At 46.3% G+C, this 22,722-nt stretch overlaps 1 protein-coding gene across 2 annotated transcripts in view; it reads left to right on the forward strand.

Moving 5' to 3' along the window:
* Positions 1 to 22,533, forward strand: part of SLC44A4 (solute carrier family 44 member 4) — a 306,503-nt gene extending 283,970 nt beyond the window's left edge. For both annotated transcript variants that reach the window (XM_086924585.1, XM_086924586.1), the window contains exons 20-22: positions 9,714 to 9,808; positions 17,923 to 18,007; positions 20,852 to 22,533. In XM_086924585.1, the coding sequence (XP_086780711.1) occupies positions 9,714 to 9,808; positions 17,923 to 18,007; positions 20,852 to 20,967 (296 nt within the window). In that variant the 3' untranslated portion in view covers positions 20,968 to 22,533. The remainder of the gene's footprint in view (positions 1 to 9,713; positions 9,809 to 17,922; positions 18,008 to 20,851) is intronic.
* The last annotated feature ends 189 nt before the right edge of the window (positions 22,534 to 22,722 follow it).

Genomic DNA, 22,722 nt, shown 5'->3' on the forward strand with positions numbered 1-22,722 from the left:
GCATACCTAAACTGCAGCTTTCTGAGACAGAAGAGGCTCGAAGCCTCAATTCAGGGTCTGGCTCGACTGAACCACAAAAACGTGTGCTTCGCGTTATTTAAACGTGTATCATGGAAATGCATTGGAAAAGCAGGCCTTGGTGCAGAATTAACGTTACATTCAGGGAAGGCCTAATAACTGACATGTCAATGTTAGACGGAAATGCAGGGGCATTATCATGGCAGGTACGGGAAGGGTATTACATGACATACATGGGGCACGGGTGCATGGATAGGGTGCGAGTGGGGGACACATTTGACCATACAAAATTTCTATTTCCTCACATGACTGGTACCCATCTCGATGGCTCGACAAACGTATGGTATCCATATTTTCTCCTACGACTTAATCAACAAGGCTTTGGTGGCACCACCAGTAGTTATCGAATGTGGCTTCCTCAAGGATCTGCATTATCGACTCACCTCGTTAATTGTGTCCAATCTATGGGTATGCACTTTAGCATGTATGCCGATGATCCGACTCTATTAGGCTGGGCAGTGTTTTGGCATTGATGGCACAATTCCTGCAAGGTACAAGTTCTGTATGGGAGTAGATGGGGAGCCGTGGGCTTAAACTTAATGCAGATAAAGCAGAGCTGATCATGCAGAAACAGAGCGGTTGTTTCGTCACAATCGTTATAGCTTTGCATTGTGGGTAAATTACCAGCCCAGCAAACACTTCACAAGCTGGGAACCGGGTCAGAGTTCATGCTCATGATGGTTGCCCAAATCGCAGCATGAGTATTGTTCTGCTGCTTCTACATGAGAAAGTTTAGAAATATCCCTTTTCTGATTGAGTAGGAAAAAATTGTTGTAGCTTCCTTTTTCGGTTCTCATCTATTCTATGCTAGTGGAATGATATAAAAGTTTTCAGCTTTCGAATGGATGCGTTGTTTTAGGCCAAGGTCATAATAAGTTGTAATAGCAATGGCCCCATCTAGGCTCTAATAGAGACGTCGGGGACAATACCTTTGCTTTGGATGCTCTTCGCTGGAGAATGGCCAGGCTATGGGAAGCCTATTGGTAGACCTAGAAGATGAAGATGACAATGGTCACATGGCACATTTGCTGCTTGGTGATCCTCACTGGTCGCCTAGAACCATGTGACCATTGCCCTCTGCATCTTCGTCTTTTTACCTAGCCCTTCAGCCTAGTAATTTCCCCACCTCCCTCTCCCCTTAAACTCCCACCACCATATTCACCTTCTTGCCTCTCCCCTTGACTTCACCTAATTACTCACCTCTTCATCCTTGTCGGACATCGTCCTTCTCAGTCTGGCACAATGTGCCACTCTCAAACCCCCTTCTCTTGCTTCCATCATCCAATGCCCACATTCTCTGTCTACCTCTTTCCCACCTCCACCATGCTGAAAACCCTCCTTCCTCTCCTGAAGCCTCCTACCCTACCATGTAGTCAATCGTCATTCCTTACACCACGCTACCACCCCTTCTCATCCTCAAAAATCTACTCTTATCGTTAAGAGATCCATGTCCAAGAACTGGTAACACATTTGGGAAATTCTCTTCGACCAGAGACTAGCTGTACATGACAAGTACCTGGATGTGGAACCCATGGTGCGTTAAGCAGTTCCCACAGGTTTCAAGAATATTCTTTTTTTTTTTTAATCCTTTCCTTTAAACAAAAGAAGAAGCTTCAGAAACAAAGCAAATCCCGACATACATATACAGTTTATATTGATAACACAGCAGTTACATAGTTCCACAGCACGCAATTACATGTTGCACAATTTAGCACGATACTAGATTGAATTATTTGCTTAGCTCTCATAGGATAGCATATACAACACACCTCATGGACCCCCTCACAGACCTCTGCAGTGTCCTTGACCCATATTTTTTGCCATTTGCGAGGGCATCCACGACTTTCATAGACCACCTGCTCTGCATTATGACACCAGTCCATATCACACAGCCATGCTGCCACTAACAGGGGCTCCACCGCCCCCATGCATGGGCGATATTCCTCCTGGCGACCTCCCCTGCTAAAGCTAGCCATAGCTTGGCCCACTGTGGCCATGTGATCTCTCCCGTGACGCCAAGGATGTGCCATCTGGACTCCATTGGAACCTGCTTGCCCACTACAGCCTCCATTATGCTGGTTAGGCCCCTCCAGTACTTCTGAATCCTGGGACAGGACCATAATATATGGAAGACCCCTTCTAACCACACCCGCTGGCACACAGATAGGATCCACAACCACTGATCCGGACCTGTACCATTCTAAAAGCATAAGACCTGTGAAGGATGCGGCGTTAAACAAGCCTAAAGCGCACTCTAATGGCTATGCCTATGGGGCTCTGCAAGGCTTTCGCCCAGTTGTCATCCTCCAAAAGTCCCACATCAGATTCCCAGGCCTCCCTCAGGAAACCCAGGCAGTCCGGGGAGTAAGGACATTCTTAAGTACTGCCTAAACATGATTGCCGGGTAATGGCCATAGCTCACTGGAAACATATCTGAGTCTCCATTGTAGGTAGAGAATCACTTTAAAAAAAAAAAAAAGCTGTTCTAAAGCGACCTATGTTCTCAACTAATTCTTAATTAAAAACACATGTTCTAACATTGAACATAGATTACATTTATTAACAAATACACATGTACAACCTAATGTACTAAAGTCTAAATCTTAAACCATAATAATATTAAGATCTGATATCATTTTTACAAAAATGCAGTACCGAGAAAGTCCAAGAAATGGTTGAATATGCATTAAATCTAATTAAGTTGTTTCTATTACACTTGTAATAAAGGTTGTCTTTTGAAGGTGGAATAGATGTGGAAACCCTGAAAACACATATTGCTCCTTCCAATTATTAGGGAATGTATGTAATCCTGCCATATATTCCCCCCCTTTCATCTCTCCTTATGTCCAGGCATTCACTCTACATATTTACTGCATTTAGTGCTATCTTAATCATTTTCTCAGCCACTAAATGTATTCCCTGTTTGAATGGCCACACATAATGTTAACTAAAGCTCTTATAATCCACCAGGAAAGATTTATAGCTTCACCAACATGGCTTCATGCCATCCCACTCCCCCAGATACACCCTGAATAACTTTTAGATGCCATCTTGATGCCCACATTGCTGTACACGACATGTATGCAGATGATGCACAAATCTACCTCAAATTCGAAGACCGCGCTGCTTTTCAAGTAGTGTGTTGCATTTAGAAGGTACCACGCTGACTTGGAGCAAAATCCGCAAATCTAGCTCTTTGCATTCAACAGCTGAAGAATAGAGACTTTCCTAATGGGCCCTTTAAGCTCGTCTTTATTCTGTGTTGCCAAGCCAAATCCAAAGTAACCCCCTCGCCCCGGCTCAACAACCAAGGTCCATAATCTAGCAATTTTGTTCAACACTAATGTCTCTGTTATCCACAGAAAGAATGCTGTCTCCTAGCCTAAAATGTGTTAGATTCTTCATTGCTTAACCCGTTGCGTGCTAATGACGAGCTGAGCTCGTCATGAGGCACGGTTGAGCTGCACTCATGACGAGCTGAGCTCGTCACGGCCGTTGAAACGTTTGCACGCGGGGATAATTTCCCCCGCTGTGCTGAATGTTTGAAAAACGGGTGTGGCCGTGACGAGCTCAGTTCGTCATGAGTGCAGCTCCGCTGTGCCTCATGACAAGCTGAGCTCGTCACCAGCACGGCGGCGCTACGCGTGGCCCCCCTCCCCCTGCACAGGAGGTGAAAAACCCCCCCAGGGAAGCGGTTAATACTCACTCTTATATTTGCACCCCAAATAATTGCCCGCCGCCATCTTATCCTGCTTGGAATACCTCAGTGCCCTGAATGTTTGCCTCCCGAAGATGTCACTCACTGTAAGGAGGCCAAAGTTATGCTGCTGGTTTCGCTCGCCTCCATGACTTTACTAGTTCCTATGATTTGGTGGCCGAACTTTTCCTGTCCAAGACACCAACTGTCTGGGACTCCTTCATTCTCTCCTTAAAATAAGCACATTTCCTAATATTCAGAAAAACACCAAAATTCCATCTTTTCCACTCAAAATACTGCCAATCTTTGGTTGGACCCTTATTTGGTCAGATGCCCAGGTGCAATCAATTATGGTGCACTGGTTACAGATGTTCCATCTAGATTACCAATCCAAGACGCATCCTATGACATGAAATTATTAGTGTTGGAGTTTTGTTATGCAACAGAACTCTGGTCTATGTTCACTAATCACCTTTCAACATACAGAGCATGGGATCTTGCACCATGGCTTGTACATTGCTACTCCTTCCACTGGAGGCAGGCACTATGTGGTGTGCAGCTTCATAAAATAAATATTTAACCCTCATGGGGTTCTTGATGTCTTTGGGACAAAATGTCTTGCTAGCAATGAGAATTCCCGCACTGTCTTCTTGCTGTTTTCTCAACTCACTTGGCTGCTGACAATAATACGCTGTTGCTTCCATCACCTTTGGAATCCCAATACATGGCTACCTCCCTCGCTTGCATCCTCTGCAGAAGATCTCATGGCTGGTTCTATAGAACTAGATGCAGAAATGGATTCTGACTAAGCCAGACGCAGGCTGGGTGTCACAAAACCATGCCTTGCATCATTTTCCAAATTTGGATAAGTGGGTCTCTCATTCCTTGGCTCCATTGACAAGAAGTTTCACAACTTAATGTCCTGAGTTCTAGATGGGCTGCCAGAAAACTAGAAGCTCAGGAATGGTTGTGTGAGGGCATATTTCCGTAATTTACTGGTGAGTAAGGATGGAGAAACTGTATATATATTTGGTGACTCAGGTAAGATGTTTTTAAAAAGTATCACTCTCTGCCAGTGCAACATCCTAATCTTCTGTGAGGCACTGTTGCATTTGCTCAGGTCGATAATGACGCTGGCCGCAGTGTTTTGAATATAATGAAGCATCAATAGATTTTCAAGGAAGATCTTAAGCATCATAATTTCAGACCTCAAGAGGAGAAAGCATGAAAGCATTCACAACCAGCATGGCAAAAACTTAGGGCGGCATAATATGCTGCAAATACTAAAATAGAATTAGCAAGCCATTGGTATTCCTTGCAGTTCGGGGGCTAAAAGATAACTTAGTGTCAGTGGGGACATAGGTTTATCCCAAAGGACCCATGGGGGCATATTAGCAAGAACCTCATTAGAATTATCGTCGTTTTAGCAGCAGGAAACTGCCGCTAAAGCGGCGATAATGGGCTTGATAATATGCGTTATAGAAATCCAATAGAAGCCCAGGTTAAATGTTCTGCACATCTAACCTGGGCTTCAATTGGAATTCTATAACGCATTAGCAAGCCCATTATCGCCGTTTTAGCGGCAGTTTCCAGCCGCTAAAAAGGCGATACATCCAGAGTCTCAGGGAGTGTGCAAATCCTCCTAACCCGGAGTGGCCAGTAGGCTCTGTGTATTCTCTGCTTGAAAATCCGGTATATACAGCAGAGGAACTAGGTGTCGAAATGAAAATTAAGGATAAGAGGGGGGAGGGTAGTATTGAGGAATCCCGACAGATCCTCCACATGGTAAGAGTCCCGTTGCGGCGTGAAAACGGAGACATTTTCAGATCTCTTGGACAAGAAAAAAGTGATCCAGTGCAAAGCTGTGTTCCAGATATGACCATCAAACGGTCTCTGCCAAATGATCAAATGGTCTACTGTGCTGAAGGCTGCTGAAAGGTCTACTAAAGTCTGTGGATCACACACATAGCTCTGACTTATGTAGGCTTCGGACAAGGTCACATCACTACAAGGACATACAAGTGGAAGATATATTGTACTGTATTTTAATTGCATTTATATAGCGCTTACTACCCTTGATGAAGCATTGAAGCGCTTTTTTGACGAGTACCACGCAATTCCGGAACCCATAAAGGATTAGTGGTGAATTAGTATAGTAAAAATATTAAATTAATTTGAGTGGTGGATATGTTAGTCAATTATTTGGATTGAGAAGGATAGTGGCGGGATAGAGAAGGGAAAAAGGCATGCATTTATATAGCGTTTGCTACCCCTGATGAGGTGTTGAAGGGCTTTTTCGGTGAGTAACAAGCTACTACAAAATCCATAAAGGATTAGTGGTGAAATAGCAGTGAAATTTGAAATTAATTTGATTGGTGGACCTGTTAGTCTGTTATTTGGATTGAAAAGGATCATGGAAGAATAGAAGGGAAGGATTTTGAATTTTTTTGTTTGTTTGTTTGTTTTGGCGCTCATAGCAGTAGGAGGAGTCTTGGTATGAGAAAAAGGAAGGTGGAGGGGTGAGTATAAGGGAGGTGGAGGGGGAAGGAGTCAGAGGGAGGGTTTAGAAAGGCTTTGTTTGGGGATCAGAATAGTGCAAGGAGTGATGGAGTAGGGAGAGTCTTGAAAGGGTTATTTGGGGGATCATAGTAGTGGTATGGGGTTTGGGATGAATGAGAGAGTGGAGGTAATGGATATATATCGATAGAGGTATAGGGTGAGAAATAGGTTAGTGCAATGGAAAGAGTAGTATAAAGAGGTTTGAGATGAGTCGGAGAGTTGAGCTAGAGGATAGATTGAGAGCGGTATAGGGTGAAAAACAGGGTAGTGCATTGGATATGCTGAATTAAAAGAAAAGTAATGAATAAGTAAAAGTAATAAATATATAGATCGAAAAGTAATAAAGATATAGGTCCATAAGTACATGGAAGGTATATGGATGCATAAAAGAAGGTAGTATATGTAGACTAAAGATGCATTAAATAAACTTTGGATTTCAAGTATTGTTGTACGTACTTTAAATACATTTCATTTATTTATATATTTTTTCCAATAGTGAAGCAATTGTAGATAAATATTCATTATAACATTTTTTACTTATTTATGCAGTCACTTATATACATGTTAAAACATAGAATAATAGGACTATCAGTAGAATGTACATTTGTTAAGCAGAACTAATGAATATATATATATTTGTTTAAATAGAAGTATTATGCACATTTATATAAAGCAATACACAGAGGTACATATCTATAGTACAAACAAATGCTTGAATACAGAGAGATATGCTGTATATTTCTATCTGTTTGCGTATGGTGGTTATGTGGGGACAAGTCAATTCTTGGGTAGTTTTCTGAAGATAAGGTGGTTATCCTTGGATCTTATGTTGGGGGGTAGAGAATTCCAAAATTTGATTGCTTGAACAGAGAATGATGTGCCACCAATTGTTTTTTTCTTGTATCTTGGAATTTTGAAATGCTGTGCCACTCGAGAGCGGAGTTTCCTTTGTTGAATGTGTTTGGTGATTTTATTCCTGATGAAGAGTGGTCCCGTTCCATCTATTGCTTTGTGGGTGATACTAAGCAGCTTGAACGTGGATCTTCTGGCAACCGGAAACCAATGCAGGGCTTTCAAGTGAGAGGAGATGTGGTCTCGCGGTTTGATATGCAAGAGTAGTCTGGTAGCCGAGTTCTGAATCCGTTGTAGTCTTTTCATGGTCCTTAAAGGTGATCCATGGTAGAGGCTTTTGGCGTAATCGAGTTTGGACAAAACAAGGGAGATGGTAGCCTGGGAATCCCCAATGGGAGAAGAAACGTCTTAAGAGTTTTTATAGTAACAAAGCTTGATCTTGCTAGTTTGTCCACTTGGGCATTCATCGATAGCTTGGAGTCCAAGGTCATTCCAAGGTTTCTTACTTCCTTCAATATTTTAGGCAGTGTTCCCAGATCATCAGGCCACATGGCGAGAGGGTCATAATGTTTCCAATTGCCACACAGGAGTATTTCCGTTTTGGAAGCATTCAATTTGAGATGGCTCCACGTCATCCATTGATCCACAGCTCTGAGACAACTGAAAATAGGCGCGTTTCCAATGTCTTTGGGGCATTGCAGTTGAAGGACTATTTGTGTGTCATCTGCATAGTTATAGCACATGAGGTGCTTAACTATGCAGAGGTGATTGATCAGTGCTGGTAATTACTTCATGTAGATGTTGAAAAGCATAGGCAAGATAATGGAGCCTTGAGGGTCCCCTGCTTTTGTGAAGTACGATTTGGACCAGAGAGGTGGGGTATGGATGACATTAGTTCTGTTGCAAAGGTAGGACACGATCATGTCTTGAGCAGTCCACTCTACCGGATTTGTGGAGACTTTGTATCAGAGTCTCATGGTCAACGGTGTGAAAGGCAGCAGAGAGGTCCAAGATGAGAAGCACAGCAGCCACGTTGCTGTTAACTGTGTTCTTTAGGTCATCCCAGATGGCAAAGAGGGCAGATTCTGTACCTGTTCCTGGACAGAATCCCGTTGGAAATCTGAAAGTACGGCATTCTCTTCAATGAAGTGAGACATCTGGACAAAAGATGCTCTATCAGTTTGCCCAGTAAAGGTCCATATGAAATCGGTCTGCAGTTGTCAGGGTTCAGCTGGTCTAAGTTTGTTTTCTTCGGTAATTGGCGTATGTATGACTTTTTGAGTTCTTCTGGAAATATTCCGGTAGTTGAGGAGTCATTGATGATTCTCCTTACTGGAGTGGCAGCAGAGGTTGTTAGAAGAATTGCCTTGAAAGTTTAAGGTGGACCAGCGGGGCAGATTAATAAATGTGCGGATGTGCAGACTATCAAATGGATGGATGGATGGATGACTGACAGAAGGACTGACTCGATGTACACATAATGGATGGACTGATCGATAGATTAACCAAATTCTCAACAACAAATTAGCAGGACTAACTGATGGACTGATGTGGAACATGACTTAAAGTTGAAAGAAGTATAGGCTGGTGAGGACTGGTTTAACAACGAGGAATGCTTGAATTATTCTCAGCCACTGGCAGTTACTCTAGCTGCATGCCAACCTATTGTTTTTTGCCAACATGTCACTCTAGACAAAGGCCTACATTATGCAAATCATTACTGAGACCCCGTTCCTCAAGGTATCGGTCCATCCCGAACTGCCAGATGAGGCCCCTCCAGAAGAGACAACAAGCAACCCCAGATTGATGTTGATCAAATTAGGCTTCATCAGTGAGGTATTGCTGGAGTCGTAAGACACTTGGAGCATGGAACCGAGTTCTGGGCATACTCAACGCACTGAGGGTGTAAACTTCAACAGCAAGAAGATGATGGATGGAGTGCTGACCACTGGCAGTCTCTCTGGGCCACATTCCAATCCACCATGACACACTAGACAAAGGTCTTGAGATGTTTGTGATCTGCTTCAGGGAGGACATTGCCTGGCAGTTCAGGCTGGACTGTCCCTATTGGAGCAGGGTATTTTCATATGGCATATGGGTCCTGAGGTAGCATGGTGGGTAAAAGGGCATTGGGTTGGAATGCTATTCCGAGGGATTACCAGTGGGTAGATTTATTGCAAGGATACCGCTCATCACGTTTTGTGTGTTTGATGAACCACCTTAAGCGGCAAGGGTATGCCCAGACTTGGCACCCGTGCTCATTGTGCTACTGCAACCAAGTTAGATGTGACTGATGAATCCCAATCAGGGTTTCACTTCAAACTAAGATGGCATGGTAGGCAAAAAAGTGAAGGGTTGGAATGCTACCCCGAGCGATTGCCATTTATTAGACTATTGCATGCTTTCCTCCCATCACCTTTTGTGTGATTGAAGGCTGATCTCACAGTAAAAGCACAGGCTACACATTGAGGTGACTTGAACATGGATTCATCTTGCTCTCTCCCCTTATTTCCATTGTCCCTTGCAGGTGTCTTTGCGTTCTTCTTCTTCTCAGACCGGATCCCAATTAAAGACCAAACCTTCCAGTCCCCTCGGCTGAACTACTACTGGATTCCCATCTTGGTGAGTCAATATTTCCTCATGTGTGGTAATGTACGTCAGACAACCTTGAAGCAGGTCTGTGGATAATATAGGATTGTCATAATGTGCTATAGGGTTCAGAGTATCGGGTCTCTCAGAGTCCAGTTTTGTCTATGCCTTTTTATTCTCTACATGGCCTTGTTGGCCTTTCACAGCTATCCCACAGCCTTCAGTCCTGTGGTGTGTGTGGTCCCATCACAGCCATTAGTTCTCAAGAACGTCTTTGGTCCCATCTTGCATCAATACTATTATCCCGCCGTCTCCAGTCCAGAGTCATATCTGTAGCTCTATCTTTAAATATTATTACTCAGCCCCATGTTTTGAGGCATGTCTGTGGTCCCAACATGCAATAATATCCCATGGCCTCCCTTCCTGAAGTTTGTCTGCGGTCCTACTATGCAATGATATCCCACCATTTCAAGTCCTATACCATGTGTGTGGTCCAGAAATGCAAGAAATTCCCTCAGGTTCGGTTCTAAAACGTTTCTGTACTTCCAACATGCTATATTATTTCACATCATCCAGTTCTGAAGCATGTCTGTGGTCTTATTTCAACAGGAATATCCCACGAACCCTAGTCCTGAAGCATGACTGAGGTGCCATCATACAGTAATAACCCAAAGGCTCCAGTCCTGAAGCATGTCTGCGGTCCCATCCTGTAATGTTATCCCACAGCTCCAGTCCTGAAGCATGTCTGTGGTCCCATCCTGTAATGTTATCCCACAGCCTCCGGTCCTGAAGCATGTCTGTGGTCCCATCCTGTAATGTTATCCCACAGCTCCAGTCCTGAAGCATGTCTGTGGTCCCATCCTGTAATGTTATCCCACAGCCTCTGGTCCTGAAGCATGTCTGTGGTCCCATCCTGTAATGTTATCCCAGAGCTCCAGTCCTGCAGAATGTCTGTGGTCCCATTCCTGTAATGTTATCCAACAGCCTACGGTCCTGAAGCATGTCTGTGGTCCCATTCCTGTAATATTATCCCACAGCCTCCGGTCCTGAAGCATGTCTGTGGTCCCATTACTGTGATATTATCCCACAGCCTCCGTCCTGAAGCCGGTCTATGGCCCCATCCTGTGATGTTATCCCACAGCCTCCGGTCCTGAAGCATGTCTGTGGTCCCATACTGTAATGTTAACCAACAGCTCCAGACCGAAAGCATGTCTGTGGTCCCATTCCTGTAATATTATCCCACAGCCTCCGGTCCTGAAGCATGTCTGTGGTCCGATTCTTGTAATGTTATCCCACAGCGCCAGTCCTGAAGCATGTCTGTGGTCTTATTCCTGTCATATTATCGCACAACTCCAATCCGGAAGAATGTCTGTGGTCCCATTCCTGTAAAATTATCCCACAGCCTCCGGTCCTGAAGCATGTCTGTGGTCCCATTCCTGTGATATTATCCCACAGACTCCGATCCTGAAGCATGTATGTGGTCCCATTCCTGTGATATTATCCCACAGACTCCGATCCTGAAGCATGTCTGTGGTCCCATTCCTGCAATGTTAACCCACAACTCCAGTCCGTGAGCATGTCTGTGGTCCCATTCCTGTGATATTATCCCACAGCTCCAGTCCTGAAGCATGTCTGTGGTCTTATTCCTGTGATATTATCCCACAACTCCAATCCGGAAGAATGTCTGTGGTCCCATTCCTGTAATGTTATCCCACAGCTCCAATCCGGAATCATGTCTGTGGTCCCATTCCTGTGATTTTAGCCCACAGCCTTCGGTCATGAAGCATGTCTGTGGTTCCATTCCTGTAATGTTAACCCACAGCTCCAGTCCGGAAGCCGGTCTATGGTCTCATTCCTGTGATATTATCCAAGAGCTCCAGTCCTGAAGCATGTCTGTGGTCCCATTCCTGCAATGTTAACCCAGAGCTCCAGTCCGTAAGCATGTCTGTGGTCCCATTCCTGTGATAATATCCCACAGCCTCCGGTCCTGAAGCATGTCCGTGGTCCTATTCCTGTGATATTATCCCACAACTCCAATCCGGAAGCATGTCTGTGGTCCCATTCCTGTGATATTATTCACAGCTCAAGTCCTGAAGCATGTCTGTGGTCCCATTCCTGTGATATTATCCCACAGCCTCCGGTCCTGAAGCATGTCTGTGGTCCCATTCCTGTAACGTTATCCCACAGCTCCAGTCTGGAAGCATGTCTGTGGTCCCACTGTGGAGTGGTGTGGCTCACTGGTTAGAGGCGGCAGACCCGGAAGCAGAGGACGGCCCGAGACCAGGGTTCAATTCCCGATGCGGCAGGGTCGTGGACCAGGGTCAGCGGACTCGATAATTCTCACCTCGGTGCCTACTCTAACCAGGGATCCCGCTCGGCAACTCTGGGCGTTAGCTTGCCTTATCTCCACAATGGCCCCCCACATACGCCAGGGATGCCTGGTTTCACCTTAGAGATACCCAGCAGGGACCATCTCACAGGGAAAGCCAGGACGGGTTCCCCAGCGGTTTACAGCGCTGAGATACCCCATGGCGGGGTGATACATGCGCTTTACACGACACCATTACATTACATTTACATTACATTCCTGTGATATTATCCCACAACTCCAGTCCTGAAGCATGTCTGTGGTCCCATTCCTGTAATGTTAACCCACAGCTCCAGTCCGGAAGCATGTCTGTGGTCCCATTCCTGTGATATTATCCCAGAGCTCCAGTCCAGAAGCAGGTCTGTGGTCCCATTCCTGTAATGTTATCCCACATCTCCAGTCCTGAAGCATGTCTGTGGTCCCATTCCTGTAATGTTAACCCACAACTCCAGTCCAGAAGCATGTCTGTGGTCCCATTCCTGTAATGTTAACCCACAACTCCAGTCCAGAAGCATGTCTGTGGTCCCATCCTGTAATGTTATCCCACATCTCCAGTCCTGAAGCATGTCTGTGGTCCCATTCCTGTAATGTTAACCCACAACTCCAGTCCAGAAGCATGTCTGTGGTCCCATCCTGTAATGTTAACCCACAGCTCTAGTCCAAAAGCATGTCTGTGGTCCCAGTCTGTGGTCCCATTCCTGTGATATTATCCCACAGACTCCGATCCTGAAGCATGTATGTGGTCCCATTCCTGTGATATTATCCCACAGACTCCGATCCTGAAGCATGTATGTGGTCCCATTCCTGTGATATTATCCCACAGACTCCGATCCTGAAGCATGTATGTGGTCCCATTCCTGTGATATTATCCCACAGACTCCGATCCTGAAGCATGTCTGTGGTCCCATCCTGTAATGTTAACCCACAGCTCCAGTCCAGAAGCATGTCTGTGGTCCCATCCTGTAATGTTAACCCACAGCTCCAATCCAGAAGCATGTCTGTGGTCCCAGTCTGTGGTCCCATTCCTGTGATATTATCCCACAGACTCCGATCCTGAAGCATGTCTGTGGTCCCATCCTGTAATGTTAACCCACAGCTCCAGTCCAGAAGCATGTCTGTGGTCCCATCCTGTAATGTTAACCCACAGCTCCAGTCCAGAAGCATGTCTGTGGTCCCAGTCTGTGGTCCCATTCCTGTGATATTATCCCACAGACTCCGATCCTGAAGCATGTATGTGGTCCCATTCCTGTGATGTTATCCCACAGCCTCCGGTCCTGAAGCATGTCTGTGGTCCCATCCTGTAATGTTAACCCACAACTCCAGTCCGTAAGCATGCCTAGGGTCCCATTCCTGTGATATTATCCCACAGCTCCAGTCCTGAAGCATGTCTGTGGTCCCATTCCTGTGATATTATCCCACAGCTCCAGTCCTGAAGCATGTCTGTGGTCCCATTCCTGTAATGTTAACCCACAGTTCCAGTCCAGAAGCATGTCTGTGGTCCCATTCCTGTGATATTATCCCACAGCCTCTGGTCCTGAAGCGTCCCAATCATGTGATATCCCACAGCCTGCAGTCTGGAAGCATGCCTGAGCTCCCATTCTTGTCACATTATCCCACCACCTCCAGTCTTCAAGCTTTTCTGTGGTCCCTTTTCTCTTATATTATCCTACAATCTCCAGGCCTCAAGCATGTATCTAGTGCCATTTTGTAGCAATATCCCAGAGCCTCCAGGCTTGAAGCAATTGTTTGGGCCCCTTGATGCAGTATTATCCCACAGCCTCTAGTGCTGAAGCTTGTGTGTGATATAATCAGTCAATATTCTCCCACAGCCTGTCCTGAAGCATGTCTGTGGTCCCATTCTGACACCACTATTCCAAGGCGTTCAGTCTTGACGCAATCTCTGCAGAAGTAGCTTCTGTCTGTGGTCACCATCATGCAATGTCTGTGGTCTCGCACTTTCAATATCCTGTGGCCTTCAATGAAGCAGGTCTGTGGTCCCATTCCTGCAATGTTATCCCACAGCCTCCAGTCTGGAAGCATGTCTGTGGTCCCATCCTGTAATGTTAACCCACAGCTCCAGTCCGTAAGCATGCATATGGTCCCATTCCTGTGATATTATCCCACAGCTCCAGTCCTGAAGCATGTCTGTGGTCCCATCCTGTAATGTTAACCCACAGCTCCAGTCCGTAAGCATGTCTGTGGTCCCATTCCTGTGATAATATCCCACAGCTCCAGTCCTGCAGCATGTCTGCGGTCTTATTCCTGTGATATTATCCCACAACTCCAATCTGGAAGCATGTCTGTGGTCCCATTCCTGTGATATTATCCCACAAGTCCAACCCAGAAGCATGTCTGTGGTCCCATTCCTGTAATGTTATCCCACAGCTCCAGTCCGAAAGCATGTCTGTGGTCCCATCCTGTAATGTTATCCCACAGCCTCCGGTCCTGAAGCATGTCTGTGGTCCCATTCCTGCAATGTTAACCCACAACTCCAGTCCGTGAGCATGTATGTGGTCCCATTCCTGTGATATTATCCCACAGCCTCCGGTCCTGAAGCATGTCTGTGGTCCCATTCCTTTGATATTATCCCACAGCCTCCAGTCCTGAAGCATGTCCGTGGTCCCATTCCTGTGATATTATCCCACACGTCCAACCCGGTAGCATGTCTGTGGTCCCATTCCTGTGATATTATCCCACAGCTCCAGTCCTGAAGCATGTCTGTGGTCCCATTCCTGTGATAGTATCCCACAGCCTTCGGTCCTGAAGCATGTCTGTGGTCCTATTCCTGTGATATTATCCCACAGCCTCCGGTCCTGAAGCATGTCTGTGGTCCCATTCCTGTGATATTATCCCACAGCTCCAGTCCGGAAGCATGTCTTTGGTCCCATTCCTGTGATGTTATCCCACAGCCTCCGGTCCTGAAGCATGTCTGTCGTCCCATCCTGTAATGTTAACCCACAGCTCCAGTCCGTAAGCATGCCTAGGGTCCCATTCCTGTGATATTATCCCACAGCTCCAATCTGGAAGCATGTCTGTGGTCCCATTCCTGTGATATTATCCCACAACTCCAATCTGGAAGCATGTCTGTGGTCCCATTCCTGTGATATTATCCCACAAGTCCAACCCAGAAGCATGTCTGTGGTCCCATTCCTGTAATGTTATCCCACAGCTCCAGTCCGGAAGCATGTCTGTGGTCCTATTCCTGTGATATTATCCCACAGCCTCCGGTCCTGAAGCATGTCTGTGGTCCCATTCCTGCAATGTTAACCCACAACTCCAGTCCGTGAGCATGTATGTGGTCCAATTCCTGTGATATTATCCCACAGCCTCCGGTCCTGAAGCAGGTCTGTGGTCCCATTCCTGTGATATTATCCCACAGCCTCCAGTCCTGAAGCATGTCTGTGGTCCCATTCCTGTGATATTATCCCACACGTCCAACCCGGTAGCATGTCTGTGGTCCCATTCCTGTGATATTATCCCACACGTCCAACCCGGTAGCATGTCTGTGGTCCCATTCCTGTGATATTATCCCACAGCTCCAGTCCTGAAGCATGTCTGTGGTCCCATTCCTGTAATGTTAACCCACATCTCCAGTCCAGAAGCATGTCTGTGGTCCCATTCCTGTGATATTATCCCACAGCCTCCGGTCCTGAAGCATGTCTGTGGTCCCATTCCTGCAATGTTAACCCACAACTCCAGTCCGTGAGCATGTCTGTGGTCCCATTCCTGTGATATTATCCCACAGCCTCCGTTCCTGAAGCATGTCTGTGGTCCCATTCCTGTGATATTATCCCACAGCTCCAGTCCGGAAGCATGTCTTTGGTCCCATTCCTGTGATGTTATCCCACAGCCTCCGGTCCTGAAGCATGTCTGTGGTCCCATCTTGTAATAATGTTATCCCACAGCTCCAGTCCTGCAGAATGTCTGTGGTCCCATCCTGTAATGTTATCCAACAGCCTACGGTCCTGAAGCATGTCTGTGGTCCCATTCCTGTGATGTTATCCCACAGCCTCCGGTCCTGAAGCATGTCTGTGGTCCCATTCCTGTAATATTATCCAACAGCCTACGGTCCTGAAGCATGTCTGTGGTCCCATTCCTGTGATGTTATCCCACAGCCTCTGTTCCTGAAGCATGTCTGTGGTCCTATTCCTGTGATATTATCCCACAACTCCAATCCGGAAGCAGGTCTGTGGTCCCATTCCTGTGATATTATCCCACAGCTCCAGTCCAGAAGCAGGTCTGTGGTCCCATTCCTGTGATATTATCCCACAGCTCCAGTCCTGAAGCATGTCTGTGGTCCTATTCCTGTAATGTTAACCCACAGCTCCAATCCGGAAGCAGGTCTGTGGTCCCATTCCTGTGATATTATCCCACAGCTCCAGTCCTGAAGCATGTCTGTGGTCCCATTCCTGTAATGTTAACCCACAGCTCCAGTCCGGAAGCATGTCTGTGGTCCCATTCCTGTGATATTATCCCACAACTCCAATCCGGAAGAATGTCTGTGGTCCCATTCCTGTAATGCTATCCCACAGCGCCAGTCCTGAAGCATGTCTGTGGTCCCATTCCTGTGATATTATCCCACAGCCTCCAGTCCAGAAGCATGTCTGGGGCCCCATTCCTGTGATATTATCCCACAGCCTCCAGTCCTGAAGCATGTCTGTGGTCCTATTCCTGTGATATTATCCCACAGCTCCAGTCCAGAAGCATGTTTGTGGTCCCATCCTGTAATGTTATCCCACAGCTCCAGTCCTTAAGCATGTCTGTGGTCCCATTCCTGTGATGTTATCCCACAGCCTCTGGTCCTGAAGCATGTCTGTGGTCCTATTCCTGTGATATTATCCCACAACTCCAATCCGGAAGCAGGTCTGTGGTCCCATTCCTGTGATATTATCCCACAGCTCCAGTCCTGAAGCATGTCTGTGGTCCCATTCCTGTAATGTTAACCCACAGTTCCAGTCCAGAAGCATGTCTGTGGTCCCATTCCTGTGATATTATCCCACAGCCTCTGGTCCTGAAGCGTCCCAATCATGTGATATTATCCCACAGCCTGCAGTCTGGAAGCATGCCTGAGCTCCCATTCTTGTCACATTATCCCACCACCTCCAGTCTTCAAGCTTTTCTGTGGTCCCTTTTCTCTTATATTATCCTACAGCCTCCAGACCTCAAGCATGTATCTAGCGCCATTTTGTAGCAATATCCCAGAGCCTCCAGGCTTGAAGCAATTGTTTGGCCCCTTGATGCAGTATTATCCCACAGCCTCTAGTGCTGAAGCTTGTGTGTGATCTAATCAGTCAATATTCTCCCACGGCCTCGTGTCCTTAAGCATGTCCGTGGTCCCATTCTGACACCACTATTCCAAGGCATTCAGTCTTGACGCAATCTTGCAGAAGTAGCTTCTAGTCCTGAAGCATGTCTGTGGTCACCATCACGCAATGTCTGTGGTCTCGCACTTTCAATATCCCGCGGCCTCCAATCGTGAGCGTGCTGGAGGTCCCATCATGTCCCAAAGCCTCCAGCATCGATGTGGAACCCTTTATGAAATCCTATCCGGCAGCCTGCAACTCTGAAGCATGTCTGGGATCCCAATCCTAAAAAACAAATGCCTCAGCCTCGAGTTCTGCAGCATGTCTGTGTTCCTATCCCACGGTCTCCAGTACAGATGTCTTTATCAGTTTTGTGCTAAGCATTATCACAGGATGGTGAGACTCCGTATGAGAATCGTTCAATTCAGCAAATCTCGGCTCCAGGTTATGCTCACTGTTTTTTTCATGTTTTGCAGACGGTGATCGTTGGGTCCTATATCATTGCTCAGGGCTTCTTCAGCGTGTACAATATGTGCGTGGATACACTGTTCCTCTGCTTCTGTGAGTACACGTCTAAGAGCGCAATATCAGGCTCTTCATACTTTATTCCTCCACCTTACTTTAATTATTTAAATACCCTTTTTCCATTTGGCGCACTTCTTTCCTCTGTATCACTTCCTGTTTCCATTTACATCACTTCCTGTTTCCATTTACATCACTTCCTGTTTCCATTTACATCACTTCCTGTTTGCATCTGCCTCACTTCCTCTCTTCATCTATGTCATTTCCTAGCTCCTTTTTCATCACTTCCTCATTTATCTTGCTCGATTTTTCTTCCAGACTAACTCGTTTTTTTATTTCAGTATCTTTCACACCTTGATTCTATGGTGTGCATTTCCATTTTCCATCTCCTCGTTCCATTTCTAAAGAGACTATCTCTGCTCACGGAGAACCCATTTTAAAAGATTATTTTCGAAAATAGTTAAGGAGTATTTCAAGTTCTGGGGGAGAATTATTCAGGGTAATGATTCGGGAGTGTCAACTGTCCAGAGGGCACTGCAGAGACTTTCATTCAGTCTTTTCTCAGCCAACAGCAGGAGATGAGGGGAGCGGTTTGACGATTCAGATAATTTTCTGGCCAATCCGGAGCAGCAGGGGCTGTAGCAGGTCACATGGTTCCATAGCCCTCCGCATCAATTTAACATCTAACCAGGACCGCTGCCTCGAACCCCTGCCGTCATCCTCAACGTCCAAGCCTAATGCAGGGGCAACTTCGTCTCTTTACCTGTTGGTACTGGTGGCATTGGGTGACACTGGCATTAATCTTGCCACTTTCAAGGAGGATCTTTGTTATCTCAATGGTGGAGGCACGCTGTGGTGTGAGGCCGGCACTCGGTAAGCCTGTAGGATATTGGCCACTGCCAGGATTATGCAGTGTTTGGCAACGCAAAACCTGAGTGAGATTTATCAAGCGCCGCAAGGCCACCTTGCGTGGCTTGATAAATCTAGCGTTACGTAAGGCAGTACAAATGGCTGCCTTGCGTTACTCTGTGGCAGGGACGGCGTTCCATGGGTGGAGCTCGAGTGTTCCCACTTCCCATCCATAGATCTTGGTGCATTTCCAGATTTACCATTAGTATTAGACCTGGGAATGTTTCGAAAGGCTACGGCTCTCCAGGTGAGGTGTAACAAATAGAAATATCTTTATTTCTCCTCTGTTTGTCCTCTTTCAATGTGTGCTGCATTCTGCAACACACACAGAATGAGGTAAATACGTCCTGGTAGTGTTTCTTTCTGCACAAAAATAATCCTGCCTGCACCATGATGCAGGGTCCCTGCGGTGGAGCTAGGCAGCCAAAAGTGCACTAGCAAAGGACAGGTATGCAACGTATAATGGTAAATACAGCACATTCCTGCCCTTTCACGCAGCACAGCAAGGTGGCTTACCTTGCTGTGCAAAATATTGATAAGTCTCCTCCCGAGTACCTGCACTCTTTCACTTGAAAAGGGGCCGGCGTGGATGTGATAGTTACCCTGGGCAGTACAGGCACTCCTCCGCAGCCACCAGATTCTCTGGCATAGTGAGTACCTGCACTTTAATTCTTCTATTTCATGTCCTGTGGGGGTCATGTTAGGAGAAGTGAGGATGTCTGTCTATAAATAGCCTGATGTTCATCAAATCAGGGATATTTATTGAGCGCACATATCACCCAAAGGTCTCATGGCGCTGATGGACAGCTCTGACTTTCCGGCTAGAGAGAAGATCTTACTGGTTTAATGACCGAACAGCCATGTTTTTAGCTCCCTACAGAAGCAGTTGTGATCAGTTTTATTGCGTAGGTGGGTGGGCAATTTGTTCCTGAGGGTGGGCACCAAGAGGGAAAATGATAATCCGCCATTTTCAGCAGTACGGACTCTAAGAGGGGTAAGGAGAAATTTGTTGCTGAACCCTAATAGCCTGCGAGGCTGGTACCTCCAGGGGCAGCTTTAGGCTCATAGCGACCCTGGGCAGGGAGCGTAGGTAGGGGGCCCCTGAAGAGGGGGTCCGGGCAGGGCAGAGCACGGAGGCCAGTGTAGAGGGTGTTGGGGGGGTCAGGGTGTTTGGAAGTGGAACAGAGCCGGAGGCCGCCAAATCCCTGCCAGGGGCCGCCACGCAAATATGTATCCATCCTCAGAGGATTATTATATTAAGGATATATATTGGCGTGGTGGCCCCTGGGGTTTGGTGGCCCTGTGCAGGTGCACAGCTTGCACATGCCTAAGGCCGCCCCGGATACCTCTTTGCCAAGTAGCTGGGGCACCTGCTGTACATAACCTTGTGTGCTAGGCAGAGAGTTTTGAACCTGGTTCTCGACCTTACAGGAAGCCAATGAAGGAATTTTAAGCTAGGTGCTGAGGATGATCTAGACGGGAGATTCAGCACTAGCCCGGCCGCTGTGTTTTGCAGAACCTGTAGGGTGGACAGCAGATCTCCATTTATTGTGGTCAGCAAGGCATTCCCATAATACATCTGGCGGATGATCAATCCCTGTACTAAAGGTTTCCTTGCGTCTATCGGGATCCATTTAAAGATTTTGCGCAAACTGCGCATGATGCCAAAGCAGGTGCCTATCGTTTGGTTAACCTGGTTCTTCATTGATAGTTGCTCATCAATTCGAATACCAACATTGTTCACTGCCTGCCTAGGAATTGGACAGGGGCCCAGTTTGGGGGCCACCAGTCTTTTGACCGGTGCTCATGTGCCTTCCCAAAGAGTATCACCTCGGTCATGTTACCGTTAAATTGCAGATGATAAGTGCTCATCCATTTGTCAATTTGTAGCATGCAATTAATAAAGCCTGTTTTTGTGTCCATGGGGCCATGCAACTAGTCTTTCAATTCTGGACTCTTTTTTTATTTCCACAGTGGAAGATCTGGAACGAAACGACGGGTCACCGGGGAAACCGTACTACATGCCCAAGTCCCTGATGTCAATCCTGAACAAGAAGAACAAGCCACCTAAGGCCGAAGGCAAGAAGTAGCCTTTGCCACGCCTGCCGTGCTTGCCCTCCACCAATGACTCTCCTGTGCTCTCTTCCTGCATGTTTACGTCATTTCTTGGTAGCAGCCAGCCACTCCTCTGCGTTAACTTCCTGTGTGTGCGCCCGCCATCATTTGTGACATTTCATATACGACTTCCCGTGTCTGCGTCATTTCCTGTCCACAAGTGCCTGCATATTATTTTTCATTTTAACCCGATCCACTCCTCAACGGCCGGTGTCCACCCCTCCGTCTGTACTTCCTGCACGCTTACACCGTCACTTCTGTGATTCCCCATTTTCGTACTGTCGTATACTGTTTCTTGTAGACGTATTGTCTGTCTTCTGTTTCTCTGTCCACTGTCATAGCATTTATCGTAGCACCACTTCTACCGGTCCCTTCCAGGCCACCTACCTCGCCATATTTCCTCCTTTACCCACTTTACCCCCATGTGGTGCTGCTACCGACTTCAGGAATTGTAGGCGATTGACAGAGTGGACCATCTGTGCCTTGTGGACCAACCTCTCAAGTAGCTGCTAATGAACTACCCCCGTTGATTGACACTTGAGGCCACGCCCGTTTTCTCAGCCTAGGTCCGTTGCATTTTGAGATGAGTGGCCTCGAGGACTCTCGCTGGCATGAGAGTTTACATGCAAGACTAACTAAGTAGCCTAAAGAGATTTTACAAAGAGATTTTCTTTTTAAATCATTATTTATAGGGGTGGGGAGCATCAGACTATTTTAATGGAGAGAGCCTATGACCATAGAACATGATTTGTTTACGTAGCACTTTAGAGTTTTCTTCAAAACTTCTGTGAACCGCCTCCCCATGATGTCACTTCCTGAGAACGGAGGGATCATCTGTTCCCTGCACAGGATGTTTAGTTCAAAGAAGCTTGCTTATACATCGATAGCAATTTCATGTACTGTAGATTTATATCGTTTGATGGGAAATAATGAAAATTTTTAAATGTATGAGGCATGAACCTGATGGTAAATATGATGCCCTGTGCCAAGCCTGGTCATATCACTTCCATGTGTGTTTGAATCCTAATGTGTGACTGGTGTATGAATCTGTGTTCTGAAAGAGCCAGTCGGTTGCAGATGTAAAAATCTTGCAGATAAGAATACCTCCAACCTTACCCCTCAGCGGCAACTACAGTTGTCGGTGAAGACTAAGGGAAGTGTAAAAGGCCATACCCTCTTGTGAGGCAGGGTATCCACAATTCAGCATGCAGCTGAATTTTAACAGACAGTAGGAAAAAAGAGATTGATTAACAAACTGTCACTAAACCCCTTCCACTATGTCTTCTGGTGTGTAGACATCAGAACCAGTTCTTGGAGATAGAGCAGTCAAGAAGGTTTTACGTAGGCTGGCTATATGCCTTCAGCGCCATTAGAGACAATATGGGATTGATGGTTTAAAACAATTATTTCTGCTGCTTACTCCTGTGCTATTTTTTTTAATTTTTTAAAATCCAAATATTGTGAGACTTCCTATAGCCTCCATGCATTCTTTTAAAATAGATTTTTTTTATTTTGTAATAAATCATTATCAGCTTTGTGAATGGTGGTGGTCTTTCTTCTGTGAATATTTTTGGGAACATGGTCGGGGCAGCTCCATGCAGGAGCTCAGAACTGCACCTATGCAAGAAACGACATAATAGAGAATGTCACATCCACTACTGAGAGATGCGGATACATGGCAGTTGTGATTAGCATTCATGGTTCTTCAAAGTGCTCCATCATGCAATTCT

The sequence above is a fragment of the Lissotriton vulgaris genome, chromosome 5 (assembly GCF_964263255.1).
Source record: "Lissotriton vulgaris chromosome 5, aLisVul1.2, whole genome shotgun sequence".
NCBI lineage: Eukaryota > Metazoa > Chordata > Amphibia > Caudata > Salamandridae > Lissotriton > Lissotriton vulgaris.